Source organism: Staurois parvus, unplaced genomic scaffold (genome assembly GCF_062004578.1).
Source record: "Staurois parvus isolate SC_StPar_1 unplaced genomic scaffold, SC_StPar_1.0 ptg000264l, whole genome shotgun sequence".
In the NCBI taxonomy this organism is placed as follows: Eukaryota; Metazoa; Chordata; class Amphibia; order Anura; family Ranidae; genus Staurois; species Staurois parvus.
The window spans coordinates 4135860-4158960 of record NW_028318060.1 but is presented as its reverse complement, the minus strand read 5'-3'; the positions used below and the strand labels follow the sequence as shown (position 1 = coordinate 4158960).

The 23101-nt window shown below is 39.5% G+C and overlaps 1 protein-coding gene across 1 annotated transcript in view; it reads left to right on the top strand.

The window, feature by feature from the left end:
• Window positions 1-23101, top strand: part of LMBRD1 (LMBR1 domain containing 1) — a 270616-nt gene that overhangs the window by 84159 nt on the left and 163356 nt on the right. Inside the window, exon 5 of the mRNA XM_089681325.1 lies at window positions 22293-22360. Within this exon, the coding sequence (XP_089537451.1) occupies window positions 22293-22360 (68 nt within the window). The remainder of the gene's footprint in view (window positions 1-22292; window positions 22361-23101) is intronic.

Below are 23101 nucleotides of genomic sequence, written 5' to 3'. Positions count from 1 at the left end.
ATCATTGTGCAGCAGTTAAAAGAAAAATAAATAAATGTTTATATAGTTTACTTTTTTAAGTCCTTTTTGTTTTTGAGAAAAACAAATGCATCCTTGTGAGATGGGTCATTACTTATGAATATGGTAAATCTTGGCATAGACTTGACTTAGATGTTAAAGTGGAATTGAATTCCGAAAAAAAAAACCAAAACCCTGCAATTCCAGTCTCTGAGTGGCATGTGCGGTCTACATTTTCTCTCAGCTCAAATGGAACCAAGGAGTGATGAAGGACCTGGAAGAAGCAGTGGAGCAGATGGTGGTAGCAGGGGACAAAGCAGCTACAGCAAGTCTGGACCTCCCAGTTCTAGAGATAGGTGCACTAGTAGAAAAGCCTTCACTAATCTTTTGCCACATAGTTAGGTTGAAAAAGGCAAGTCCTTCAGCTTTAACCAATCTTGTGCATTGACCCATTTATTTTAGTATACCCTTTATTCCTCATCTTCAAGAGCATGCTCAATGGGATTTCAGAAAAGGCACTATAACCCGGTATCTACCAAGCCTTGTGTATTCTACTCCTAGAATTACAAACCCTTACCTATCAATCTTTTTACACACGTCTTTTTACGAACCAGCCTTTCTGGCTGGCTATATTTTGGTCAGATATGACCAAATTATTTGCTATTTACATTCACTACTGTAGGGTTACCAGTTGCTGTAAAAAAGACCAACAATAGTTAACATTTATCCACAAACAGATAAGTTATCTCTTAAAAGTAGCCCATTAAATATATCCATGAAGTACTAAATAAAATTAGTTCTGTATATTTTTTTTTTTTTTTTTTTTAATGTGCATTAAAATGAATTGCTGAAAACCAGCCAGTCTGGCAGCCCTGCTCTAAAGGATAGTTGGTGAGCCTTTAGCTTATATTTAGCATTTGAGCAATAGGAAACTAATTGGTTGGAAAAAAAATAGTAAGTTATTTTCAGAAGTGATTGTTTTGGGACTATAATAGAAAGCTTTCAACAAAGCAACTACATCTTAAAACATGCCAGTATAACACCAGAAATAAATGACTGTTCACTTGAAACATTGTTTCCCATGACAGGCTTTCTATCTCATTAACATTCAAGTGCATGCCAGGATCATTGCTCCCAAAATAGAACAGGTTCTGTTATTAGTGTGTTGACAAGCACTATTTGTTGTGTAGTAAACAAGGAGGGATTGTCTTTATGAATATTTTGTTCTATGACTAGGCTGTTACTATAGTAATTTGTGGTTTGCGTTTCTTAACACTGTAGGCATGTTCATGTTGCTTTTTGTCTTAAAGCTTTTTAGATGTCCATAATTTAAGATGCACGCATGAATCACAGGAAAGAATTGGCTACCTTCAGAAATTCTTCAGTGACAAAACATTTAATTTATGGTTTAAACCTAGTAGAAGATGTATTTACGCTTAAGAGGATCAGGGCATCTTGATTATAAAGTTACATTAACCGCTAAGCTACAGATTACTCTGGTGATGTTCTCTTTTTATTCCTAGATATGCTACTGTGTTTAACCACTTCAGCCTCAGCAACATACCCATACCTAGTCTGGTTGAAGGGGTTATACTGGGATGATGCTTGCAGCAACACGATTCATCCTTGTATTTTTTTTTTTTTAGCTGGCTGTTGGCTGACCATAGAGATGACCGAGGACCAGAACGTCCCCAATCATCTCTATAGTCTAATAAACCAGAAGCGATGAATATTTTTTCACTTCCAGTTTCGATCTAATGTAAACAGACCATTACTGAACGTGTCAGGTCAAGCCGATCTTGGTTTGATCTGATGCTTTGAAGGATAGAGGAGAGATCTGGGGTCTAGTAGGTTTCAGATCTCTCCAGAAATTGACCTGTCTCTTCTCCAGCTGTCACAAGGCATGTAGTTCATCCCATGTGTTAGCAGTGAAAGTGATTAATATGTAAATGGTGTTCACACCAAGAAGCAAGCACAATAGCAAGAACAATCTAGCACTGGACCTCCTGTGTAACTCTAAACTTGTAACCTGTAAAGGCTTTTAACCACTAGGGGACCGCCCGCAGTACATATACTGCTACAAGGAGGCCCCTGTGTGCAGGATCACGTATATAAATGTGATCCTGCATTCTGGGGTAGGGGTGCGCTCCCGCCTACCTGCGGCACCGATCACGACCGCGGGTGCCAATCACTGGGTCCCGGCTGGTGATTGCCTGTCGAAGCCCGGCGATTGCCGGCAAACATTGATGGGGAGGAAGGCTGCATTGTTTTCAATGGAGCTCTCCTCCCTGTCAGTTTTTAGCACACTGTTTCGGGATCGCTGATCACAGCCTTCCGGAATAGTGTGCTAACAGAGAGGTACACAACCCCGCCCCCTAGTAAAACACTCCCCTCACACAGTTAACCCTTTGATTGTCTCCAAAAGTTAACCCCTTCCTCCCCAATACCATTAGTACAGTGTCGTTCTTTTTTTTTTTTTTTTTTTGCACGGATCAATCACTGTATTGGTGTCACTGGGGATGTCAGTGACCCCAAGTCAGTTCCCCCCAGTGACTGGTATCTATCTATTTTCTCAGCATACCATTATCTTTTATATTATACCAAATAATATTTTACCAAAAAACAAATTTTCTCAAAACTTTTTTTGTTTATAGCGCCAAAAATAGCGCACAGGTGATCAAATACCACCAAAAGAAAGCTCTATTTTGTGTGAAAAAAGGACATAAATTGAATTTATGTTCCGTATTGCATGACCTTGCAATTGTCAGTTAAACTAGTGCAGTGCTGTATAACAAAAAAAAAAAGACGTAAATTGCAGTATCTATACCATAGTTTGTAGACACTATAAAGTTCAGACAAAGAAATAGATATACACTTACTGAGATTTTTTTTTTTTTTTTTTTTTACCAATAACATGTAGCAGAATATATTTTGGCCTAAATGTATAACTAACTTTGAGTTTACTATATATTTTTTATAGCCGAATGTAAAAAAATATAGTTTTTCTTCAAAATGTTCTGTCTTTTTTTTGTTTATAGCGCCAAAAGTAAAAAGTGCATAGGTGACCAAATACCACCAAAAGAAAGCTCTATTTGTTTAAAAAAAAAGGACATGTTTGGGTACAGCATTTCATGACCGCGCAATTGTCAATTGAATTAGTGCAGCGCCGAATAGCAAAAAGAGGTCTGGTCATTAAGGGGGGTAAATCCTCAGGAGGGCAAGTGGTTAAAATCTCGCCTATGGAGATTTTTAAGTGCCGCAGTTTGTCCCCATTCCACAAGCGTGCGCAGTTTTAAAACAAGACATGTTGTGTATCTAATATCTCAGCGTAACATCATCTTTTATTATTTACCAAAACAATTAGGTATTATATAGTGTTTTTTTTTTTTTTTTTTTTGTGCATTAAAATTCATTAAAGTGTTTTTTTTTTTTTAATTTGTGTTTGAAAAACCGCTGCGCAAATACCGTGTTAAATGAAAAATTGCAACACCCACCATTTTATTCTCTAATTGTAATGTTTGGGGTTCTACGTAATTTTCTGCCAAAAAAAATGCTGATTCTTACATGTAGGAGAGGAATGTCAAAATTGGCCTGGGGCCACTTGGTCACCGTCTTTATTTCTGTGTGGAGTCTTCTGCCATAAGCTCAGTAGTTAAAAATGTTAATCATAGGGACACAGGAGTTGTTTATTGCCATAAGAAACCATTAATAGCTAGAAATATATAGTCATGTGAAATAGGTAAGTACACCCCATGTAAATTGATGACTTTTTCAACATATTTGAACAGATAAATATTAGATCTTCATTGAAACAGTGAATACAAATAAAGGTAATATACTGGAACAAATGACACATGAAATTGGCATAGCATATTATTTCACTTCATCTAAATTAACAAAAATTCAGATCTGTCAAAAGTGAGCACACTCCTACATTTAGCCTAACTTCAAATCCATAAAATTGGAATCAGGTGTTCCAGGTTAGGTGCCAGTATTAAAAACCATGAAACTACTGCACCATCTTTTTTCAGAGCAGCCTGTATTTCTCCTGTTTTTCTTTGTATCCTGAACAATTATTCTGGCAGTTGTGACTGAATTCTTTCTTGATCTGCCTGTACTTGGCTTTGTATCAAGAGATCCCCAAACTTTCCACTTTCATTTTCCATCCTTTTCATCTATATAAAGCTCCATTACCTTGTTACCCAGGTCTTTTGACAGGTTTTTTTTTTTTTGCTCCCCATGGCTCTTTCTGACACTGAACAATATGTTTTGTTCAGAACTCCTAGATGGAGTTAAAATTTTGGGCTCATGTTTATGGATGCATTTCCAGGTGTATGGGTGTAAAGCGTAAAATACACCTATATTTGCAGTGCCTGTAAGCAGTAATTGTGCCCATATGAATGAAATACAAAATATGCTGTACACAGGTATGCGCATGGTACAGCACTTGTGTTTACAGACACTTTTACAGGTTTTTCTTTTCTTTTTTTTTCTTTTTTTTTGGCAGCAGTGCTATACAACTCACTCATTCGGTAGATTTATGCTGTAGTAATGTTTTCTTACTGTTCTTGGTGCCTACAAACATAGTTGCACCTTAGTCTATAGCAGGGGTGGGCAAACTTTTTGACTTGAGGGCCGCAATGGGTTCATATATTGGACCCGGGGGCCGGACCAAGAGTAGATGAATGATGTGTATGTGTCATCCATAGTAAGTATAGTAATATTCCCCCATAGTAAGCATAGTAATTAATCCCCCATATAGTAATTCATCCCCCATATAGTAATTCATCCCCCCTATAGTAATTCATCCCCCCTATAGTAATTCATCCCCCATATAGTAATTAATCCCCCATATAGTAATTAATCCCCCATAGTAATTCATCCCCCATAGTAATTCATCCCCCATATAGTAATTCATCCCCCATATAGTAATTCATCCCCCATATAGTAATTTGCCCCCCATATAGTAATTCATCCCCCCTATAGTAATTCATCCCCCCTATAGTAATTCATCCCCCCTATAGTAATTCATCCCCCATAGTAATTCATCCCCCCTATAGTAATTCATCCCCCCATATAGTAATTCATCCCCCCATATAGTAATTTATCCCCCATAGTAATTCATCCCCCCTATAGTAATTCATCCCCCATATTAATTCATCCCCCATATTAAGTCCCCAAGTCCCCCCTGTGTCAATTCACTTACCTTTGCGTTCCTCTCACCGTGTTCCCGCTTCGTTCCAGTGTAGCATGAAAATCTGTCTCCTATGAGGATCTGTCCCCCTCGACGTATCTGCGCATGTGCCAGTTTCAGGCATTGGCAGCCGATCGGCGATCTCCGGCACATGCGCAGATACGTCGAGGGGGACAGATCCTCACAGGAGACACATTTTCATGCTGCACCGGTCTTCAGGGCGGACTGTGAGAGGAGCCTAGCTCCGCGGGCCGGATTAAAAGTGTCCACCGGGCCGTAGTTTGCCCATTGCTGGTCTATAGCCTCCCTACCTCACAGCACAAAAAAAAAAAAATTCAAAAAGCGGATGGGATAATTCTCTAAAAGCAAAAGGGGAATGCTTGTCCATGTGGGATGTTAGACTGACCTTCCATTGCTAAAGTCTCAACCCGTTCCTTGCATTAAAGAGGTTACAACATGTTAATGAGTTTCTTATCAAGTAAGGACACCCTTAAGGGTTTTGGTAAGATTGAATTTTGTGAACGATTATAAACATAGAACAATTAAACGTGTAGCACGTCAGTCCACTAGGGACTTGTAATAACTGTGATAGTGAACAGCATTTTAGGATTTAGTGACCTTCAATCATATTACTATAGACATGTGACTGTAGTATGCAATTTATCTGTAAGTTCAATAATCCAAGCCATAGATTTTTTTCTTTTTCGTAATACATTGTGAATGCGCTTTGTCTGAAGCTCACAGGTGACATACAATTGTATTATGTACCCTTTTTTTTTTTGATATGTTGTACTCTGCTAGGAGGTCAGATTTTTTTTTTTTTTTTTAATAGATCTAGTATAGATAATAAAAGTCAAATCAGATTTATGGCCTTAAGTGAACAATGGGCATTTTATATAAAATTCTTGGCACAGCTGTTGTCAAATTTATCTCAGGACTCCCTCATTAGAGATTTGGTCATTGCCTGGAGAGTCTGGAAGAAATGCAAAATACATGCTTTTTTGCCAGCATCCGGGATTAATTCTTTGTTTGGAGCTCAAGGATTTCAACACTATAAATGGCTTTCTCATTATATCCAGATCTGTAACTATTGTTCCAATCTGATAAACAACTCCCCATCAACATTTTGGATAAACTTTGAAGTAACCCTTAGGCTGTATGTTTTAAAATACTCAATATCTCTGCTAGGAGCTGTCAGAAAAACCCAGCATAAAAAATGCTCATTTTGATGTGTAATTATGTAAATTTTGCACGTGTGTAAATTATGCCAGTAAGCTGCACTTCAAACTTAGGTTTGGGGCATTTTTTGTGCTCCTGGACACTGCTCTGAAGTATGAGTCTAAGTGCCACAATGTTTATGGACACATTGGTTAAAACATGGCTGCATCAAATGGCATAAAAAGAATTGCCTAAAAATGCAGCGTTTTTTTTTTTGTTTTTTTTTGTCAGCCCATGTGTATGAGGAAGAATCTAGAGTTTTAATATTATGTCTTCTATTTACACAGTAGACATGATGTTTGAAATTCATAAGCAATAAGGAAAAGGATGTTTTACACAGTTGTCTCAATAGGCCTCAAAACATTATAATTATTATTATAACATCATTATTGAACCTCAAAGTATTTTTTTCCATAACTGTAAATATTTCATAAGGAATGATTAAAGGGTGTTTGCCGTGACTGTTTTCTGGTATTATTGGGATGCAAATAGTTACTTATGATCAACACATGTATGTACTATTCTAAGTGAAACATACACTGATCAGCCATAACTCTATGACCACCTACCTAATATTGAGTAGGTCCCCCTTTTGCTGCCAAAACAGCCCTGACCCATTAAGGCATGAACACTACTAGACCATTGATGCTATGCTGTGATATCTGGCACCAAGTTGTTCATTAGCAGATCCTTTACCTCCTGTAAGTAGTGAGGTGGGGCCTCCATGGATTGAACTGTTTTTTTCCAGCATATACCACAGATGCTTGATTTGATTGTGATCTGGAGAATTTGGAAGCCAGGTCAACACTTCACACTTTTTTTGTGTTCTGCAAACGATTCTTGAACCATCTTTGCAGTGTGGCAGGGTGATTTAGCAATCTGAAAGACGCACTTGCCATCAGGTAATACCTTTTCTATGAAGGGGTGAACTTGGTCCCAATAAGTTTTAGGTAGGTGATAGGTGTACACCACATAAATGGTAGGACCCAAGGTTTCCCAGCAGAACATTACCCAAAGCATCACACTGCCTCTGCAGACTCGCCTTTTGTCCATACTGTATTCTGGTGCCATCTCTTCCCTGTGTAAGAGACTTACACGCACCCGGCCATCCACCTTTGTAAAAGAAAGCATGACTCATCAGACCAGGCTACCTTCTTCCATTGCTCCATGATCCAGTGCTGATGCTCACATTCACATTGTAAGTGCTTTTGACTGTGATCACAGGTCAGCTACGCAGCCCCATATACAACAACCTGCAATGCCCTTTTTTCTGCTTTCAACACATGAATTTCACAGACAACATGTTTACTTGCTGCCTAATATATCCCACCGACCTTCAGATGCCATTGTAATGAGATAATCAATGTTATTCACTTAACCTGTCAGTGGTCATGAAGTTATAGCTGATCAGCGTATACAATATGTAAAGATGAACAGTCATTTCAAATTAGATTTTACTTGTGAATATAAAGATATCTGTGTGTGTGTGTGTGTGTGTGTGTGTGTGTCTGTCTATGTGTATGTGTGTGTATATATATATATATATATATATATATATATATATATATATATACATATACATACATACATACACACACTATATTGCCAAAAGTATTAGAACGCCTGCCTTTACACGCACATGAACTTTAATGACATCCCAGTCTTAATCCGGAGGGTTCAATATTGAGTTGGCCTACCCTTTGCAGCTATAACAGCTTCAACTCTTCTGTGAGGGCTGTCCACAAGGTTTAGGAGTGTGTGTATGGGGATGTTTGACCATTCCTCCAGAAGCGCATTTGTGAGGTCAGGCACTGATGGTGGATGAGAGGGTCTGGCTCGCAGTCTCCACTCTAATTTATCCCAAAGGTGTTCTATCAGGTTGAGGTCAGGACTTTGTGCTGGCCAGTCAAGTCCCTCCAGCACAAACTCGCTCATCCAGGTCTTTATGGACATTGCTTTGTGCACTGGTGCGCAGTCATGTTTGAACAAGAAAGGGCCATCCCCAAAATGCTCCCACAAAATTGGTAGCATTAAATTGTCCAAAATGTCTTGGTATGCTGACACCTTTCACCTTTTGACATCCTTTCACTGGAACTAAGGTTCCAAGCCCAACCCCTGTTAACCCCACACCATAATCCCCCCTCCACCAAACTTTACATTTGGCACAATGCAGTCAGGCAAGTACCGTTCTCCTGGCACATCCAAACCCAGACATGTCCATTAGATTGCCAGACAGAGAAGCGTGATTCGTCACTCCAGAGAACATGTCTTCACTGCTTTAGAGTCCAGTGGTGGCATGCTTTATGCCACTGCATCCCATTCTTTGCATTGCACTTGGTGATGTAAGGCTTGGATGCAGCTGCTCGGCCATGGAAACCCATTCCATGAAGTTCTCTACACACTGTTGTTGTGCTAATCTGGAGGCCACACAAAGTTTGGAGGTCTTTAGCTATTTACTATGCAGACAGTTGCTAACTTCAGAATGCGCTGACCCTGCTCTGGTGTGCTTACCAGTTAGTAGGGTCCACGCCAGGAATGATTGTTTAAAGGCTTGTTGGCCCACTTTTTTAAAGAAAACAAGAAAAGTCCATACAATATAGTTTTCCCACGCAGGGGTATCCACCATCCACGCAGGGGTATCCACCATCAATATTCAGCCTCCTGGCTCTCTTTAGCAGCACTGCTGCTCAGGCTTTATGCCTCGGTCTTCTTGACCATACACATACAAACGATGTACCTTGGTTAACTCTTTCACCACATTCCTGCTTCTCCAGCCCACAGGCTTGGGCCCTGTCTGCTCTGTCAGACTAAACTGTGCCTCCATGCACATTTGTGGCTGCTCCCTTTCACCCGCATGGAGTCCTCGGGAGGGTGGAGCCCAGAACTCTGGTCCTGACTCTAGAAGGGACCCACACACACCTGCACAATCAGTCTCCTGGCCATTCCCAAAACCTGGTCCCATGATTGGAAAATGCCAAGCCACCTGGCTCTCTGGTTAGCCAGACCATTGACTATTCAGGCTCTCTCAGCCTAGGTGACAACTCCTTGCTGTTCAGGCCCCACATGGCCTCTTGACAGAGTTTTCCCTGTACCTTAGCTTGCTTCCTCCAGAGACTCATGGATTCCCTCCAGCCCCTTGGACTCACTGGCCTCTGCAGCTTTCTCCCAGACCCTTTCTTGGTCTCCCAGACTCTCGTAGCTGGCCAGATTTTCCCAGCCCTTGGCCCAGAATCCCCCTCACAAGAGTTGTAGTCTCCACCAGGAGACTCCTGACAGGGCTCTGTCTTCAGGCTTGTAGCAATAGCAACTGCTATTCCACCTCCACCACTTGTGAGTTATGCTCAGATCTGCCTTATAACGTGTGTGTGCACCTGGACACACACACATACACCCTGCAGAACTTCTGAAAAACCCGGACACAAGACTGAAGACTCTGTCGCATCCAATACTCTTTGGAGCTTTCAAGCTTACAGCCCCGATCCAGACTTACCAAATCCAAGGAAAGCTTAAAACATAGCTTACTTTGCTAGAAAAACATTTGCTGGAGCTTCTCAAAGTGACTGTTTGAGAGTCCGGTGTCCTTCTCAAACCCATTTCCACAGTGACAGAGCCTCGCACTGTCACAATAAAAAAAAAATATATATATACACACACACAGTTGTGTTCAAAATAATAGCAGTGTGTTGAAAAAAGTGAGTAAAGCTCAAAATCCTTCTAATAGCTTTTATTTCTATACACACAAATGCATTGGGAACAGTACAAATTCAATTCCAAATCAAAACATGAAGAAAAATATATCAAATTTGTGTTGTTCCTCTTTAAAAACTCAAACATTCACTATATAAACTGAAAAATGTTTGAAGATTTTTCTTTTCTTTGAATCACTTAATGAATATTTAGTTGTATAAGCACTGTTTCTGAGAACTGCTCTATATCTGTGTTGCATGGAGTCAACCAACGTCTGGCACCTGTGAACAGGCATTCCAGCCCAGGATGATTGGACTACATTCCACAGTTCTTCTCTATTTCTTGGTTTTGTGTCAGAAACTGCATTTTTGATGTCACCCCACAAGTTTTCTATTGGATTAAGATCCGGGGATTGGGCTGGCCACTCCATAACATCAATCTTGGTGGTCTGGAACCAAGATGTTGCACGTTTACTGGTGTGTTTGGGGTCGTTGTCTTGTTGGAACACCCATTTCAAGGGCATTTCCTCTTAAGAATACTTGAGGAGGTCATGCTGCCTTATGCTGATGTATTCAAACTGATCCATGATCCCTGGTATGCGATAAATAGGCCCAACACTGTAGTATGAGAAACATCCCCATATCATGATGCTTGCGCAACCATGCTTCACTGTCTTCACAGTGTACTGTGGCTTGAATTCAGTGTTTGGGGGTCGTCTGACAAACTGTCTCCGGCCACTAGACCCAAAAAAACAATCTTACTTTCATCAGTCCACAAAATGTTGCACCATTTCTCTTTAGGCCAGCCAATGTGCTCTTTGGCAAATTGTAACCTCTTCAGCACATGTCTTTTTTTCAACAGTGGGACTTTGCGGGGGCTTCTTGCAGATAGCTTGGCTTCACATAGCCGTCTTCTAATTGTAACAGTACTCACAGGTAGCTTTAGACCTTCTTTGATCTTCCTGGAGCTGTTTGTTGGCTGAGTCCTTGCCATTTTGGCTATTTTTCTATCCATTCGAATGGTAGTTTTTTGCTTTCTTCCACATCTTTCAGGTTTTGGTTGCCATTTTAAAGCATTTGCGATCATTTTAGCTGAGCAGCCTATCATTTTCTGCACTTTTTTATATGTTTTCCCCTCTCCAATCAACTTTTTAATCAAGGTACGCTGTTCTTCTGAACAATGTCTGGAACGACCCATTTTCCTCAGAATTTCAGAGAGAAATGCACTGTAACCAGCATGTACAACATTTGCTGCCTTCTTTCCTTAAATAAGGGCAATAATTGCCACCTGTTTTTCAAAGAATGAATGACCTCACTAATAGAACTCCACACTGCTATTATTTTGAACATGCCCCTTTCAATTAGTGATTCAATTACACAGAATCAGCAGCATGCATGTCATGACTGTTGGGTCTGTTGGACTTCTATTACTCTACTACACCTGCTAGTAAATTATTTGCCATGTAGAAATATCATGTCTACCAAAAACAGTGATTGATCAGGTTAGTGATGTCTGACTGCTATTATTTTGAACACAACTGTGTGTGTGTGTGTGTGTGTGTGTGTATATGTATATGTATATGTGTATATATATATATATATATATATATATATATATATATATATGTGTGTGTGTATATGTGTGTGTGTGTGTGTGTGTATATATGTATGTATATGTGTGTATATATATATGTATATGTATGTCAGGTCGATAAATATTGGGACATCGACACAATTCTCACATTTTTGGCTCTATACACCACCACAATGGATTTTAAATGAAACGAACGGGATGTGTTTTAACTGCAGACTGTCAGCTTTAATTTGAGGGTATTTACATCCAAATCAGGTGAACGGTGTAGGAATTACAACAGTTTGCATATGTGCCTCCCACTTGTTAAGGGACCAAAAGTAATTGGACAATTGGCTTCTCAGCTGTTCCATGGCCAGGTGTGTGTTATTCCCTCATTATCCCAATTACAATGAGCAGATAAAAGGTCCAGAGTTCATTTCAAGTTTGCTATTTGGAATCTGTTGCTGTCAACTCTCAAGATGAGATCCAAAGAGCTGTCACTACCTAGTCTGAACTCCTGAGTATTGGGGAACAAGTTTTCATTGAGGATATATCTGCACTTTGCTCCATTCAGCTTTCACTCAGCCCTTACCAGTGTCCCAGTCCCTGCTGCTGAAAAACACCCCCACAGCGTGATGTTGCCACCACCATGCTTTACTGTTGGATGATATTGGGCAGGTGATGAACTCTACCTGGTTTTCTCCAGACATAACATTCTGAATTGAGGCCAAATAGTTCAATCTTGGTGCCATCAGACCGATTTTGTTTCTCACAGTCTGCGAGTTCCTCAGGTGCTTTTTTGCAAATTCCAAGCAGGCTTTTATGTGTATTGCACTAAGGATAGGCCTCCGTCTAGCCACTCTGCCATAAAGCTCAGATCGTTAGAGGGCTGCTGTAATGGTGGTCCTTCTGAAACTTTGTGACTTCTCCACTTAGGATTCCTGGAGCTTAGAGTGACCATCAGGTTCTTGTTCACCTCTCTTACTAAGGCCCTTCTCCCCCGATTTCTCAGTTTGGCTGAGCCCTCTTGGAAGAGTCCTGGTTGTGCCATACTTCTGCCATTTGAGAATTATGGAGGCCAATGTGCTGTTGAGAACTGTCTGTGCAGCAGAATTTTTATTTTAGCCTTCCCCAGATCTGTGCCTTTCGGTACTCTGTCTCTGAGCTCTGCAGGCAGTTCCTTTTGATCTCATGGCTTTTGCTGTGATACAGAGTGTGTATTTCCCAACAATGTTTAATCAATTTACCACAGGTGGACTCCAATCAAGATGTAAAAACATCTCAACAGTGATCAAGAGAAATGGGAGGTACCTGGGCTAAATTTCAAGTGTTGTTGCAAAGGATCTGAATATTTATGCCAATGTGAGATTTCAGTTTTTTGTTTTTCATACATTTGCATACATTTCTAAAATTCTGTTTTCACTTTGTCATTTTAGGGTACTGAGTGTAGATTATTGAGAAAAAAAATAATTTAAACAACTGTAGTATCAGTCTGCAACTTAACAAAATTTAAAAAGTTAGGAATGCAGTATGGAAGAGTGTGGCAAAGCGGTGAGCCCAGTGGCACGTTGTGTCAAATTGTTTAATTACTCGCTTAAAGGCCACTCTATAACAAATATACTGCTACAGAGTGGCTTTCCTGTGCAAAATCACATATATATTTGTGGTTCTGAACTTCCACCTAGGGGGCATGCAAGCACACTGCTGGCAGGCCACTTCAGCTGTGCTTATTCAAAGCAAGAAAGAAAAAGGGGGGGGGGGATAGGCGCTAAAGAAGCGGATATTGCCAAGAACCATACAAAAATACAACCATAAATTAAAATGAATTGAACAAAAGAGTCCATAATAAGTCCATCAAATGTCCATGATATGAACTATATGTAGGAACCAGTGGCAGCACCCTCCAGAGTGAAGCTGAAGCTCTGATAGCTGTCTAAAAAGAGAACACAGAGGGGCGCCAGACTAAGTGCAGTATGAGACAATTTGTTTATAACGAATTTAATAACGTTTATTAAAATAAAACTCTTATATGTTCATCCTCCATGCTAAGGCAATCAGGTCTGACGAAGAAGCGGAAGCTTCAAAACACGTCCCCCTTTACGGTGTGACGTCTCCTTGGTGTCATCACTTCCAGCGGCGTTCGGCCACTTGCTGCTGCTCCCATTTGGACTCGGATGAAGCAAACCACGGAACATCAGCCAGATCACCCTGGGGACCTTCCAGAAATGGTTTTACATGCCCTGTCTATCTGCTCTATAGTGAGTTTCCAATTTGCTTGATTTTAATAATTGGAATTGTCTCATACTGCACTTAGTCTGGTGCCCCTCTGTGTTCATCTTTTTATATGATTATTCGCAGCAGAAACTGATCTGCCGGTGCTGGGCAGTGCATGTCGGCTGGCACCTGCAGATCGTTGGGAAGAGACACAGAATGGAGCTTTTGTAAACAAGGCAGAGCTCTGTTCTGACGGGGGATGGGGGGGAAGAAGTGATAGATCTTGTGTCCCTGCAGAGTGAATAAAATCCATCACTTCCTTTAGTAAAAAGCACCTAACGCTGTACACAAAACACATAGCTGGGCACGCAGTTAACTCTTTGAATGCCCTAGATCTTTAACCCGTCCCAGCCAGTGTCACTAGTACAGTGTCGGTGCATATTTTTAGCACTGACCACTATATTCATGTCACTGGTTCCCACAAAGTGTCAGTTAATGTAAAAATGTCTGCCGCAATTTTGCAGTCCCGCTATAAGTCAATGATTGCCGCCATTAATAATATGTATTTTTAAAAATTCCAGTTTATATCCCATAGTTTGTAGATGCTATAACTTTTGTGCAAACCAATCAATTTACGCTTATTGGGATTTTTTTTTTACCAAAAATTTGTAGCAGAGTACATATTGACCAAAAATTATGAAGAAATTAGATTTTTTTAATTTGTTTTTCCGTTGGATATATTTTATAGCAGAAAACAAAAAAAAATTTTTTTTTTTTTTCAAAATTGCCAGTCTTCTTTTATTTATAGCACAAAAAAGAAAAACTGCAAAAGGTTGCATAGCCCATTACTGACACGACCACAACTCCTAAGTCATCTTGCAAAGCAACAACGCATGAAGTAGAAAAGACAGAACTAGTAAGTTTAATTGTGCTGTCCATACAGATGTTAGTGTAATATGTTCTTCAGCAAATGAGCAAGCAAAAACTGTTTTCAGGTAGTTTAAAAAAAAAAAAAAAAAAAGGCTGGTGGTTGCTAGGGGTGCAAACGGGACATTTGACAGTGTCAAGCCCTTCGTCTTTGAAATCTAACCAACAGCTAACCATACCTGTTCTTGCTTGGCAGAGTGTGATTCTTATTAAACACAATGTTAGTTTGGATCTACTAAATTGATTGTGTTATGCTGTCATATAAGCATGTACCATTGGACCAGTACCGTGAGCTGCAGGTACTTAGTCCATATGCATTCCAGCACAGAAGGAAGCCTGAATACCTAGATATTTCCAGGTAGGAAAAATTTTCATTAGCTTAGTTTAATAACCTGGGCCTCTCCCTTTAAGTGAGGGACAGTTGGAAACAATAAAATATATATGGCCCTGTTGCTTCCCTAGTATTTCTACTGGGCTTAAAGCGATTTTAAAGGTTAATTTTTTTTGTAAAATAACAAATATGTATATACTTACCTGCTCTTTGTAGTGGTTTTGCACACAGCAGCCTAGATCCTCTTCTAGGCTCCCCCGCAGGCTCTCCGGGCTCTGCTATGGGGGCACCCACTGCGCCATGTGTCCATTCACACTCGGAGCTGCAGCTTGGCCTCGCCAACTCTCTCTCTCTCTCTCTCTCTCTCTCTCCTCATTGGCTAACTGGCTGTGATTGCTGTCTCAGCCAATAGGGAGGCAGAGACTCGGGATAAACAATATATATGTGACTTTTCTATGAGCAAATACATCAAATCAAAAGATAAAACAAAAACTAATATAAAATTTTTTTTATAAAATTATATATATAAAAAAAAAAAAAATATTAATTATATATAAAAAAATTTATGTCCAAAAATCCCACCGTGTCCAAAAAAAATAAAATGATAAATAAAATTTCAAAAAGTCCCAAAAAATAATCCTCACAAGTGTAATACAAACACTCAAACTTTTTCTTCTTCTTTTGTCACCAAAACCTTCTTAATACCCGCAACACTTGATATTCGTGCACCTCAAAAAAAGGAAAACTCGACATAGTGTCATACCTTAAATAATGTAAAACACACGTGCCACTCGCTGTGCAGCATGCAAAATACAATAGATGTGTATACTCTAACCCAGTGTCAAAACACATACAATTAAGTGAAATGACAATAAGAGTGAAAACACATTCACATAAGATATGCCATGCAATGTGTGAAAAACCACTCCACAGATAACACTGCCAGTGTATCACACCACACCCAAAAAAATATATATATAAAGTGATAACCAAACCACCACTCTCCAACTCTAATATGGATGGGTAATTACCCTATAGCAGAGACAGCAGGGCAGATTAACCACTCTGGGTTACAATCTCCTCTCATTAATTTCCTCCAACGATTATGATTTCCTCCTCCACTTTCCTCCAGAAAACCAGTCACCATATAAAAAGTATTCTTCTTTATTAAAACTCACATAAATTTTGTGGTAACAGCTCCTCCTCACAAGCAGTATGGACATGGACAGGTTCAGGGAAACATAAACCGCATGTTCCCACTTCCAAGATGGCCGCGATCGCACTTCCGGTCAACGTCGATGCGTATGACGTCACGTGTCATACGCATCGACGTTGACCGGAAGTGCGATCGCGGCCATCTTGGAAGTGGGAACATGCGGTTTATGTTTCCCTGAACCTGTCCATGTCCATACTGCTTGTGAGGAGGAGCTGTTACCACAAAATTTATGTGAGTTTTAATAAAGAAGAATACTTTTTATATGGTGACTGGTTTTCTGGAGGAAAGTGGAGGAGGAAATCATAATCGTTGGAGGAAATTAATGAGAGGAGATTGTAACCCAGAGTGGTTAATCTGCCCTGCTGTCTCTGCTATAGGGTAATTACCCATCCATATTAGAGTTGGAGAGTGGTGGTTTGGTTATCACTTTATATATATATTTTTTTGGGTGTGGTGTGATACACTGGCAGTGTTATCTGTGGAGTGGTTTTTCACACATTGCATGGCATATCTTATGTGAATGTGTTTTCACTCTTATTGTCATTTCACTTAATTGTATGTGTTTTGACACTGGGTTAGAGTATACACATCTATTGTATTTTGCATGCTGCACAGCGAGTGGCACGTGTGTTTTACATTATTTAAGGTATGACACTATGTCGAGTTTTCCTTTTTTTGAGGTGCACGAATATCAAGTGTTGCGGGTATTAAGAAGGTTTTGGTGACAAAAGAAGAAGAAAAAGTTTGAGTGTTTGTATTACACTTGTGAGGATTATTTTTTGGGACTTTTTGAAATTTTATTTATCATTTTATTTTTTTTGGACACGGTGGGATTTTTGGACATAAATTTTTTTATATATAATTAATATATATATTTTTTTTTTATATATAATTTTATAAAAAAAAATTTATATTAGTTTTTGTTTTATCTTTTGATTTGATGTATTTGCTCATAGAAAAGTCACATATATTTTGTTTAACCAGCCTTCAAGGGTGAAGGTAGATCACTTTTCTGGGATATTATAAGTTTAAGTGTTGTGATATATAAGTATAAGAGACTCGGGATAGCCAAGGCTGTCGTTCACACCGCTGGATCGTGATGGGGCTCAGGTAAGTATTGAGGGGGCTGGGGGAGCTGCTGTACACAGAAGGTTTTTTACCTTCATGCATTCTATAACCTTCAGCCTTCACAACCACTTTATCTTAGAATGGGGTGGTCAGCAGAAAGCCTGTGATGTGTATTTTGGATGGCTGTTTCCTGCTTTTTTAGGGTAAATCCTCACACTCTATGCTACTACAGAACTTTCTCTGTGGAAGTGAAATGCCTGAGTCTTAAATAAATACACCACATGCAGACCAAATTTTAACTGGAGGAGGTCTATTCTGAAATAATTGCAAATTAAACTAGTGCTCAACAGGGGAAAGAGGGATTTAGAGCACGATATGCCAAAGGTTGGGACTTGTGAAATGGATCAGGCTGGGACTCACTCTGGGGGAAATTTGGGTACTGCCATTCTTGTCTCTTTGCTTTAAACTTTATGCCGGACTGGGGAGCGCATGAGAACGACTGGGGAGCTTGCTCCTCCCACCAAGTCCTGGAGCTGCTAACTAACCAATAGGATGCTTAGTAGCTCCTGCTGAGTAGGAAATGTGCAGTGCAGGACCAGTGCCAAGAGGTGCCGGTACATGGTATTGGCATATTTAGCTCAAAAAAGGCTGGCAGGTGTGTTCTTAGACTTTTATTGCTGGTAAGTTTTAGCATGCTTCTTGCACATATTTATTCATCATTGCAGATACAATTTTTAAAAAGATTTACCTCTGAAGGGGTTGTTTCAGGTTATTACAGCCACAGTGCAAAGTCAAGTCCCCATCTCTTCAGTTTCTCAGCTTTCCCAGCCCAGTCTGGTTAGTATATCTGTCTAAAAAGGCTAGACAGATCCTGGATGTTTGCCCCAGCAAGTCTCTGCCTCAACAGCAATTTTCTTTATTGGGGCCCTGACTGTCTGCAGGCTCCTCGTTTGGCTTTGAGTGCAAAACCCATCTTTCTCGCATAAAACTTCTCCACTGGGTTACTTTATTTTGCAAAAAAAAAAAATCACTTTTTTATTTATTTTTTTGTGGTTGGTTTTGCACGGCACGGGTAGCATGGCCTCTTAGCTGTCCCATCGCTATTGCCTTCCCAGGGGGTTTTTATCGTCCAATTTCACAAAATTTCATGGGGTCACAAGGAACCCCTCCCTCCTGCCATGACACTCTTGCTAACGCTATGACAAATGTGTAAACAATGCCAAACCTCATACAATGCACGTTTAAGAGTGAGTTTCAAGCATGGGATGGATGAACCTGGGGAGATTGGGGCCTCTAGGAGCAGCATTTTTTTTTTCTTTAAGCCAGTGTGCATGGACCCTCCTGCTTCATGCACACAGGATATTTTAAAATCTCTCCAAGAAGTTTTTCCTTCTGGCAGCAGCGTTTTTGCTGAAAAAGTGCCTGTCTATTCTTAAAGTGTCTAACGCAATGCAAAAGTGTCTAAAGCATTTATGCGCATTTACAGGCATCAATCACTTGGGTGTTAATTTTCATTCGCCAGAATAATTTATTCTGGCCATTGAAATGAATTAATGATCAAGGGCTAAACGCACCTAGCGTAAACGTGTTATTTTCTGCTAGAACATTGGTGCTTCTGGATGCACTGGCAATGGGTTATTTTTCCTGCCACTAAACGCTGCTAAAAGCACATAGGCTAACATGGAGGGGCGTTTGGAAGCAGGAAAAAAAAATGCCTTGAGCCCCTACATGTGGCAGTAAAAACATCCTGTATGCATGAAGCCTTAAGGAAAACATGAGTGAGCAGGTAAAATACATTTATTTTATTTCTCATGGGATTCATGTTCAATTGTAGGTCATAATAAAATGGCACAATCCTAAAACAAAACAGGTCAACAAGTAAACAAATGATTTGACCCCTGTTAAAATGTCTGCATACCCTTCGTTCTTATTACAGTGTATTGCCCCCTTTAGCATCAATGACAGCGTGCAGTCTTTTGTAATAATGGTCAATGAGATCCTGAATTCTTGCAGGTGGTATAGCCCATTTGTCTTGGCAAAATGCCTCCAGGCCATGCAAATTCTTTGGTCGTTTTGCATGAACAGCAGGTTTGAAATCTCCCAATAGTGGCTCGATGACATTAAGGTCAAGAGACTGTGATGGCCACTCCAGAACCTTCACCTTTTTCTGCTGTAACCACTGCAAATTGGCCTTGTGCTTAGGGTCATTGTTGTGCTGGAAAGTCCAAGAGCATCCCATGTGCATGCTGCATTCATCTTGCTATTAATTTTCACAAGATTCCCTGTGCTTTAGCGCTCAACCCCCCCCCCCCCCCCCCCCCAAACATCAGTGAGCCAGCAGCCTGCTTTGCAGTGTGGATGGTATTCTTGTCGCTATAGGCCTTGTTGACCACTCTCCAAAGGGCGCTTATGGTTGTGGCTATGAAGCTCTATTTTGGTCTCGTCACTCCAGATTACAGTGTCAGAATCTGTGTGGTGTGTCTCGAACTCGACCATGCAGCTCATTTCTGTTCAAGTATCGTCATATTGTGCACCATGAAACAACCATAGTCTTTTTCCAGAGTAGCCTGTATTTCTCCCGAGGATACCTGTGGGCTTTTCTTTGTATCCCAAACAATTCTTCTGGCAGTTGTGGCTGCAGTCTTTCTTGGTTTACCTGATATTGGCTTGGTATCAAGATATCCTTGAATTTTCCACTTCTTAATAAGTGATTGACCAATATTGACTGGCATATTCCATTCTTTGGATATATTTTATATCCTTTTCCACCTTTTAAAGTTCCATTTATCTTGTTATGCAGGTCTTTTGACAGTTCTTTTCTGCTCCCCATTGCTCAGTATCTAGCTTGCACAGTGCATCCACATGTGTGCTAACAAACTCACTGACTATACACAGACACTAATTGCAATTTAAAAAGCCATAGATGTAGGAAAATAACCTTTAATTGCTATGTTAACCTGTGTGTGTACCAAGGCCAAACATTCCAGGTTATGTAAACTTTTGATCCGGTCCATTTGGGTGATTTCCGTTATGATTTAAAAAGGAGCCAAACAACTATGTGATAATGCATAGCTTCATATATCCTTAAAGATGGTATGATCAGTCATATTTTCAATATCACTGCCAAAATTGCACGATTTCTGCCAGGGTATGCAATCTTTTGAGCACAACTGTATGTGTTATACTTATTGTCCTGTTAATAGACTATAATAATATACAGGTAACACAAAATTGCTTGAAAACGGTTGTTGTATAAAATTAGAAATTGCGCAACTAAACAATACGGTTTGCAATAAACGTGCCCTGCATTACCAAAAATAGTTTTTGGGTCAGTAATCAGAAAGTATTAAAGCCAAATAAACAACCGGGCAACTAGCAATTTTTGAAGAGCAATTGCAGCTTTTGTGTGTTGCTTATCACAGGGATGCTGTAACATTTGTATGTAGAAAATTGAATTAATAGTAAACTGCTTAGGTGGGAAAAACATGATTGAGCAGAGCTTGAGCCTCCAGAGAAATATTAAACATTAGGGAACTGAGAAGTGCCAAGGATAAATGCAAGGGTTTCCTGAATGCGAAATGAGGCCAAGGTTGAAGAAGTATCAGAGGCTTTTAAGCACAGTAATTGGTCAAATTGTTTGTCTTGTTCATTCAAAGGGATTTAGGAAACATAATTTGCAGATATTCTCAAACCACTCAACCCATATCTCCAGCCATCTAGCCGCATTTGAAATACATAAATGTTAACTCTTGGTATGAAAAAAAAATGTCCTTTACATTCACCAGCTAGTCGGTACAAAAAAGAAATTCTAAACTTTTTCAACATTTTAGGATACGAACTAATTGTGTTTGAATACATTTGCAAATATATGTGGAAACGCACTGCCACATTAAGTCATCTCTGCTAACTGTGGTCCCTAACTTTAGTCATTCTCGGCTCACAGCCTGGGACATATATATTATCAATTAATAAAGCGAGAGTAGGCATGCATTGGAAGTAGCCCTATTCTTGTTAAAGATACAGAAGACCTCCAGAGTGTATCTGTACCAAATCCAGCAAACCAAAAATGGCACCCTCTCAATTTATAAATGACAATAGAAAGGTGCAGTTCACAGGACAAGACCAATAGTATTGAATCAAGGTCTGGCAGTCTAGGGAGGGGCAGCAGTTTGAGTGAGAATATTATAATTGTTCTTGCAATATTTGTGGAAGACCAAAGCTATAATAGTGGTGACATGTACTGCACTTTGGTTAGGGGTTGTTAAAACAAATATACATGTGTATTTGTTGTTTACGAATTAAATGAGTTAGAAGTCTGCTACATTTATTTCCATGTTCATAGATTGATTGAAGGAAGCTCTCTGTATGCCATGTTTGGGATTGCTCCATGTTTTTCTGCAGTACTGATTTTAAATTTTTTTTTTCCTTTTGACAAAATAACTTTTGATAGGCTGCAGGAACATTCTCAAGATTTTTTATGTCAATAATTAAAAAGAAAATGGTTGACAAACTTTCCTTTTCAATGCTTGGGCTATTAGGGTACCCTGAAGCATACACTTTAGAGTTTCTCATTTTAAAGAAGTGTCACTAGTATTATGATTTGATTGTTGTCACAATATGTTCACAATATGTTCCTGGACCACAAAAATAAAATATGGACTCTGTGTAAATACCTTTTGGTATTCTGTCTTTTCAGATATGAATGTGTATAAATGTTCACTCTGTGTATAATAATAGAATATCATTACAGTGTAAGGTCACAGTAATACTAAAGTCTCCAAATAATTGCATGCTGTAAACTGACAATTTAATTATACTGTGCACTTAAATGGGCTTGGAATTATATATTTTATTTCTCCCTTTTACAGCAAGTAAACAGTGCTCTGAAGTATACTTGTGGATTCATATTGGTGTGTGCATGTCTCCTCCTGGTTGGGTAAGTATTTCATGCAGACAGTGATGTTCAGTAACCAATCACTTATTAACCGTTTGCAGTACTGTATTCATACTTGGCAAAAAGGATTGCCTAATGATCAATAACTCAGCTATAGTTGTATTTCATATTCATACATTTTATATTGAACTCTTCTAAATCTATAGTGCAGTAATTCAACACAAATTGATTGCACAACTTTTTAGCACTTTATTATTACATTTGTGGTAGTTTTAATACATTCTCTTTTGGACACAAAATACACTGTGTAAACTGTTAGAAAAGCTGCATAGCAGTAGTAAATATAAACACGAACTGCTACCTAATTGGTTAATATGTTGTCTTCCCCTCTCCTGGTTAATGCATTTTTCCCACATAATTTGGATATATTGGGCCCTATCCTACATACACACATGGCAGTCAGATTAGCAATAGCAATGGAATGGGGGAGTGCTGGTATTGAATGGCATAGGGAGGAATTCTTTTGTTGTACATTTCTGTGTCTAAGCTTTGACCACATAAATAGGCAAATGATCTGCAAGATAGTGATGGCTCTCCTGTTATTCTGCAGTGGCATTGGTAATGTGTTTGTGACTGGAGAACAGTAACTGTTAAGTAAATATGGTGGTGGGTGCACTGCAGCAGTGATATATGTGATTTTGCGCACCCCTGCGCCCTTTACCAGTATTTCTGCTATAGGGCAGTGGGGAATCAGTTAAAGGATGTATTTAAAGGATAATTTCA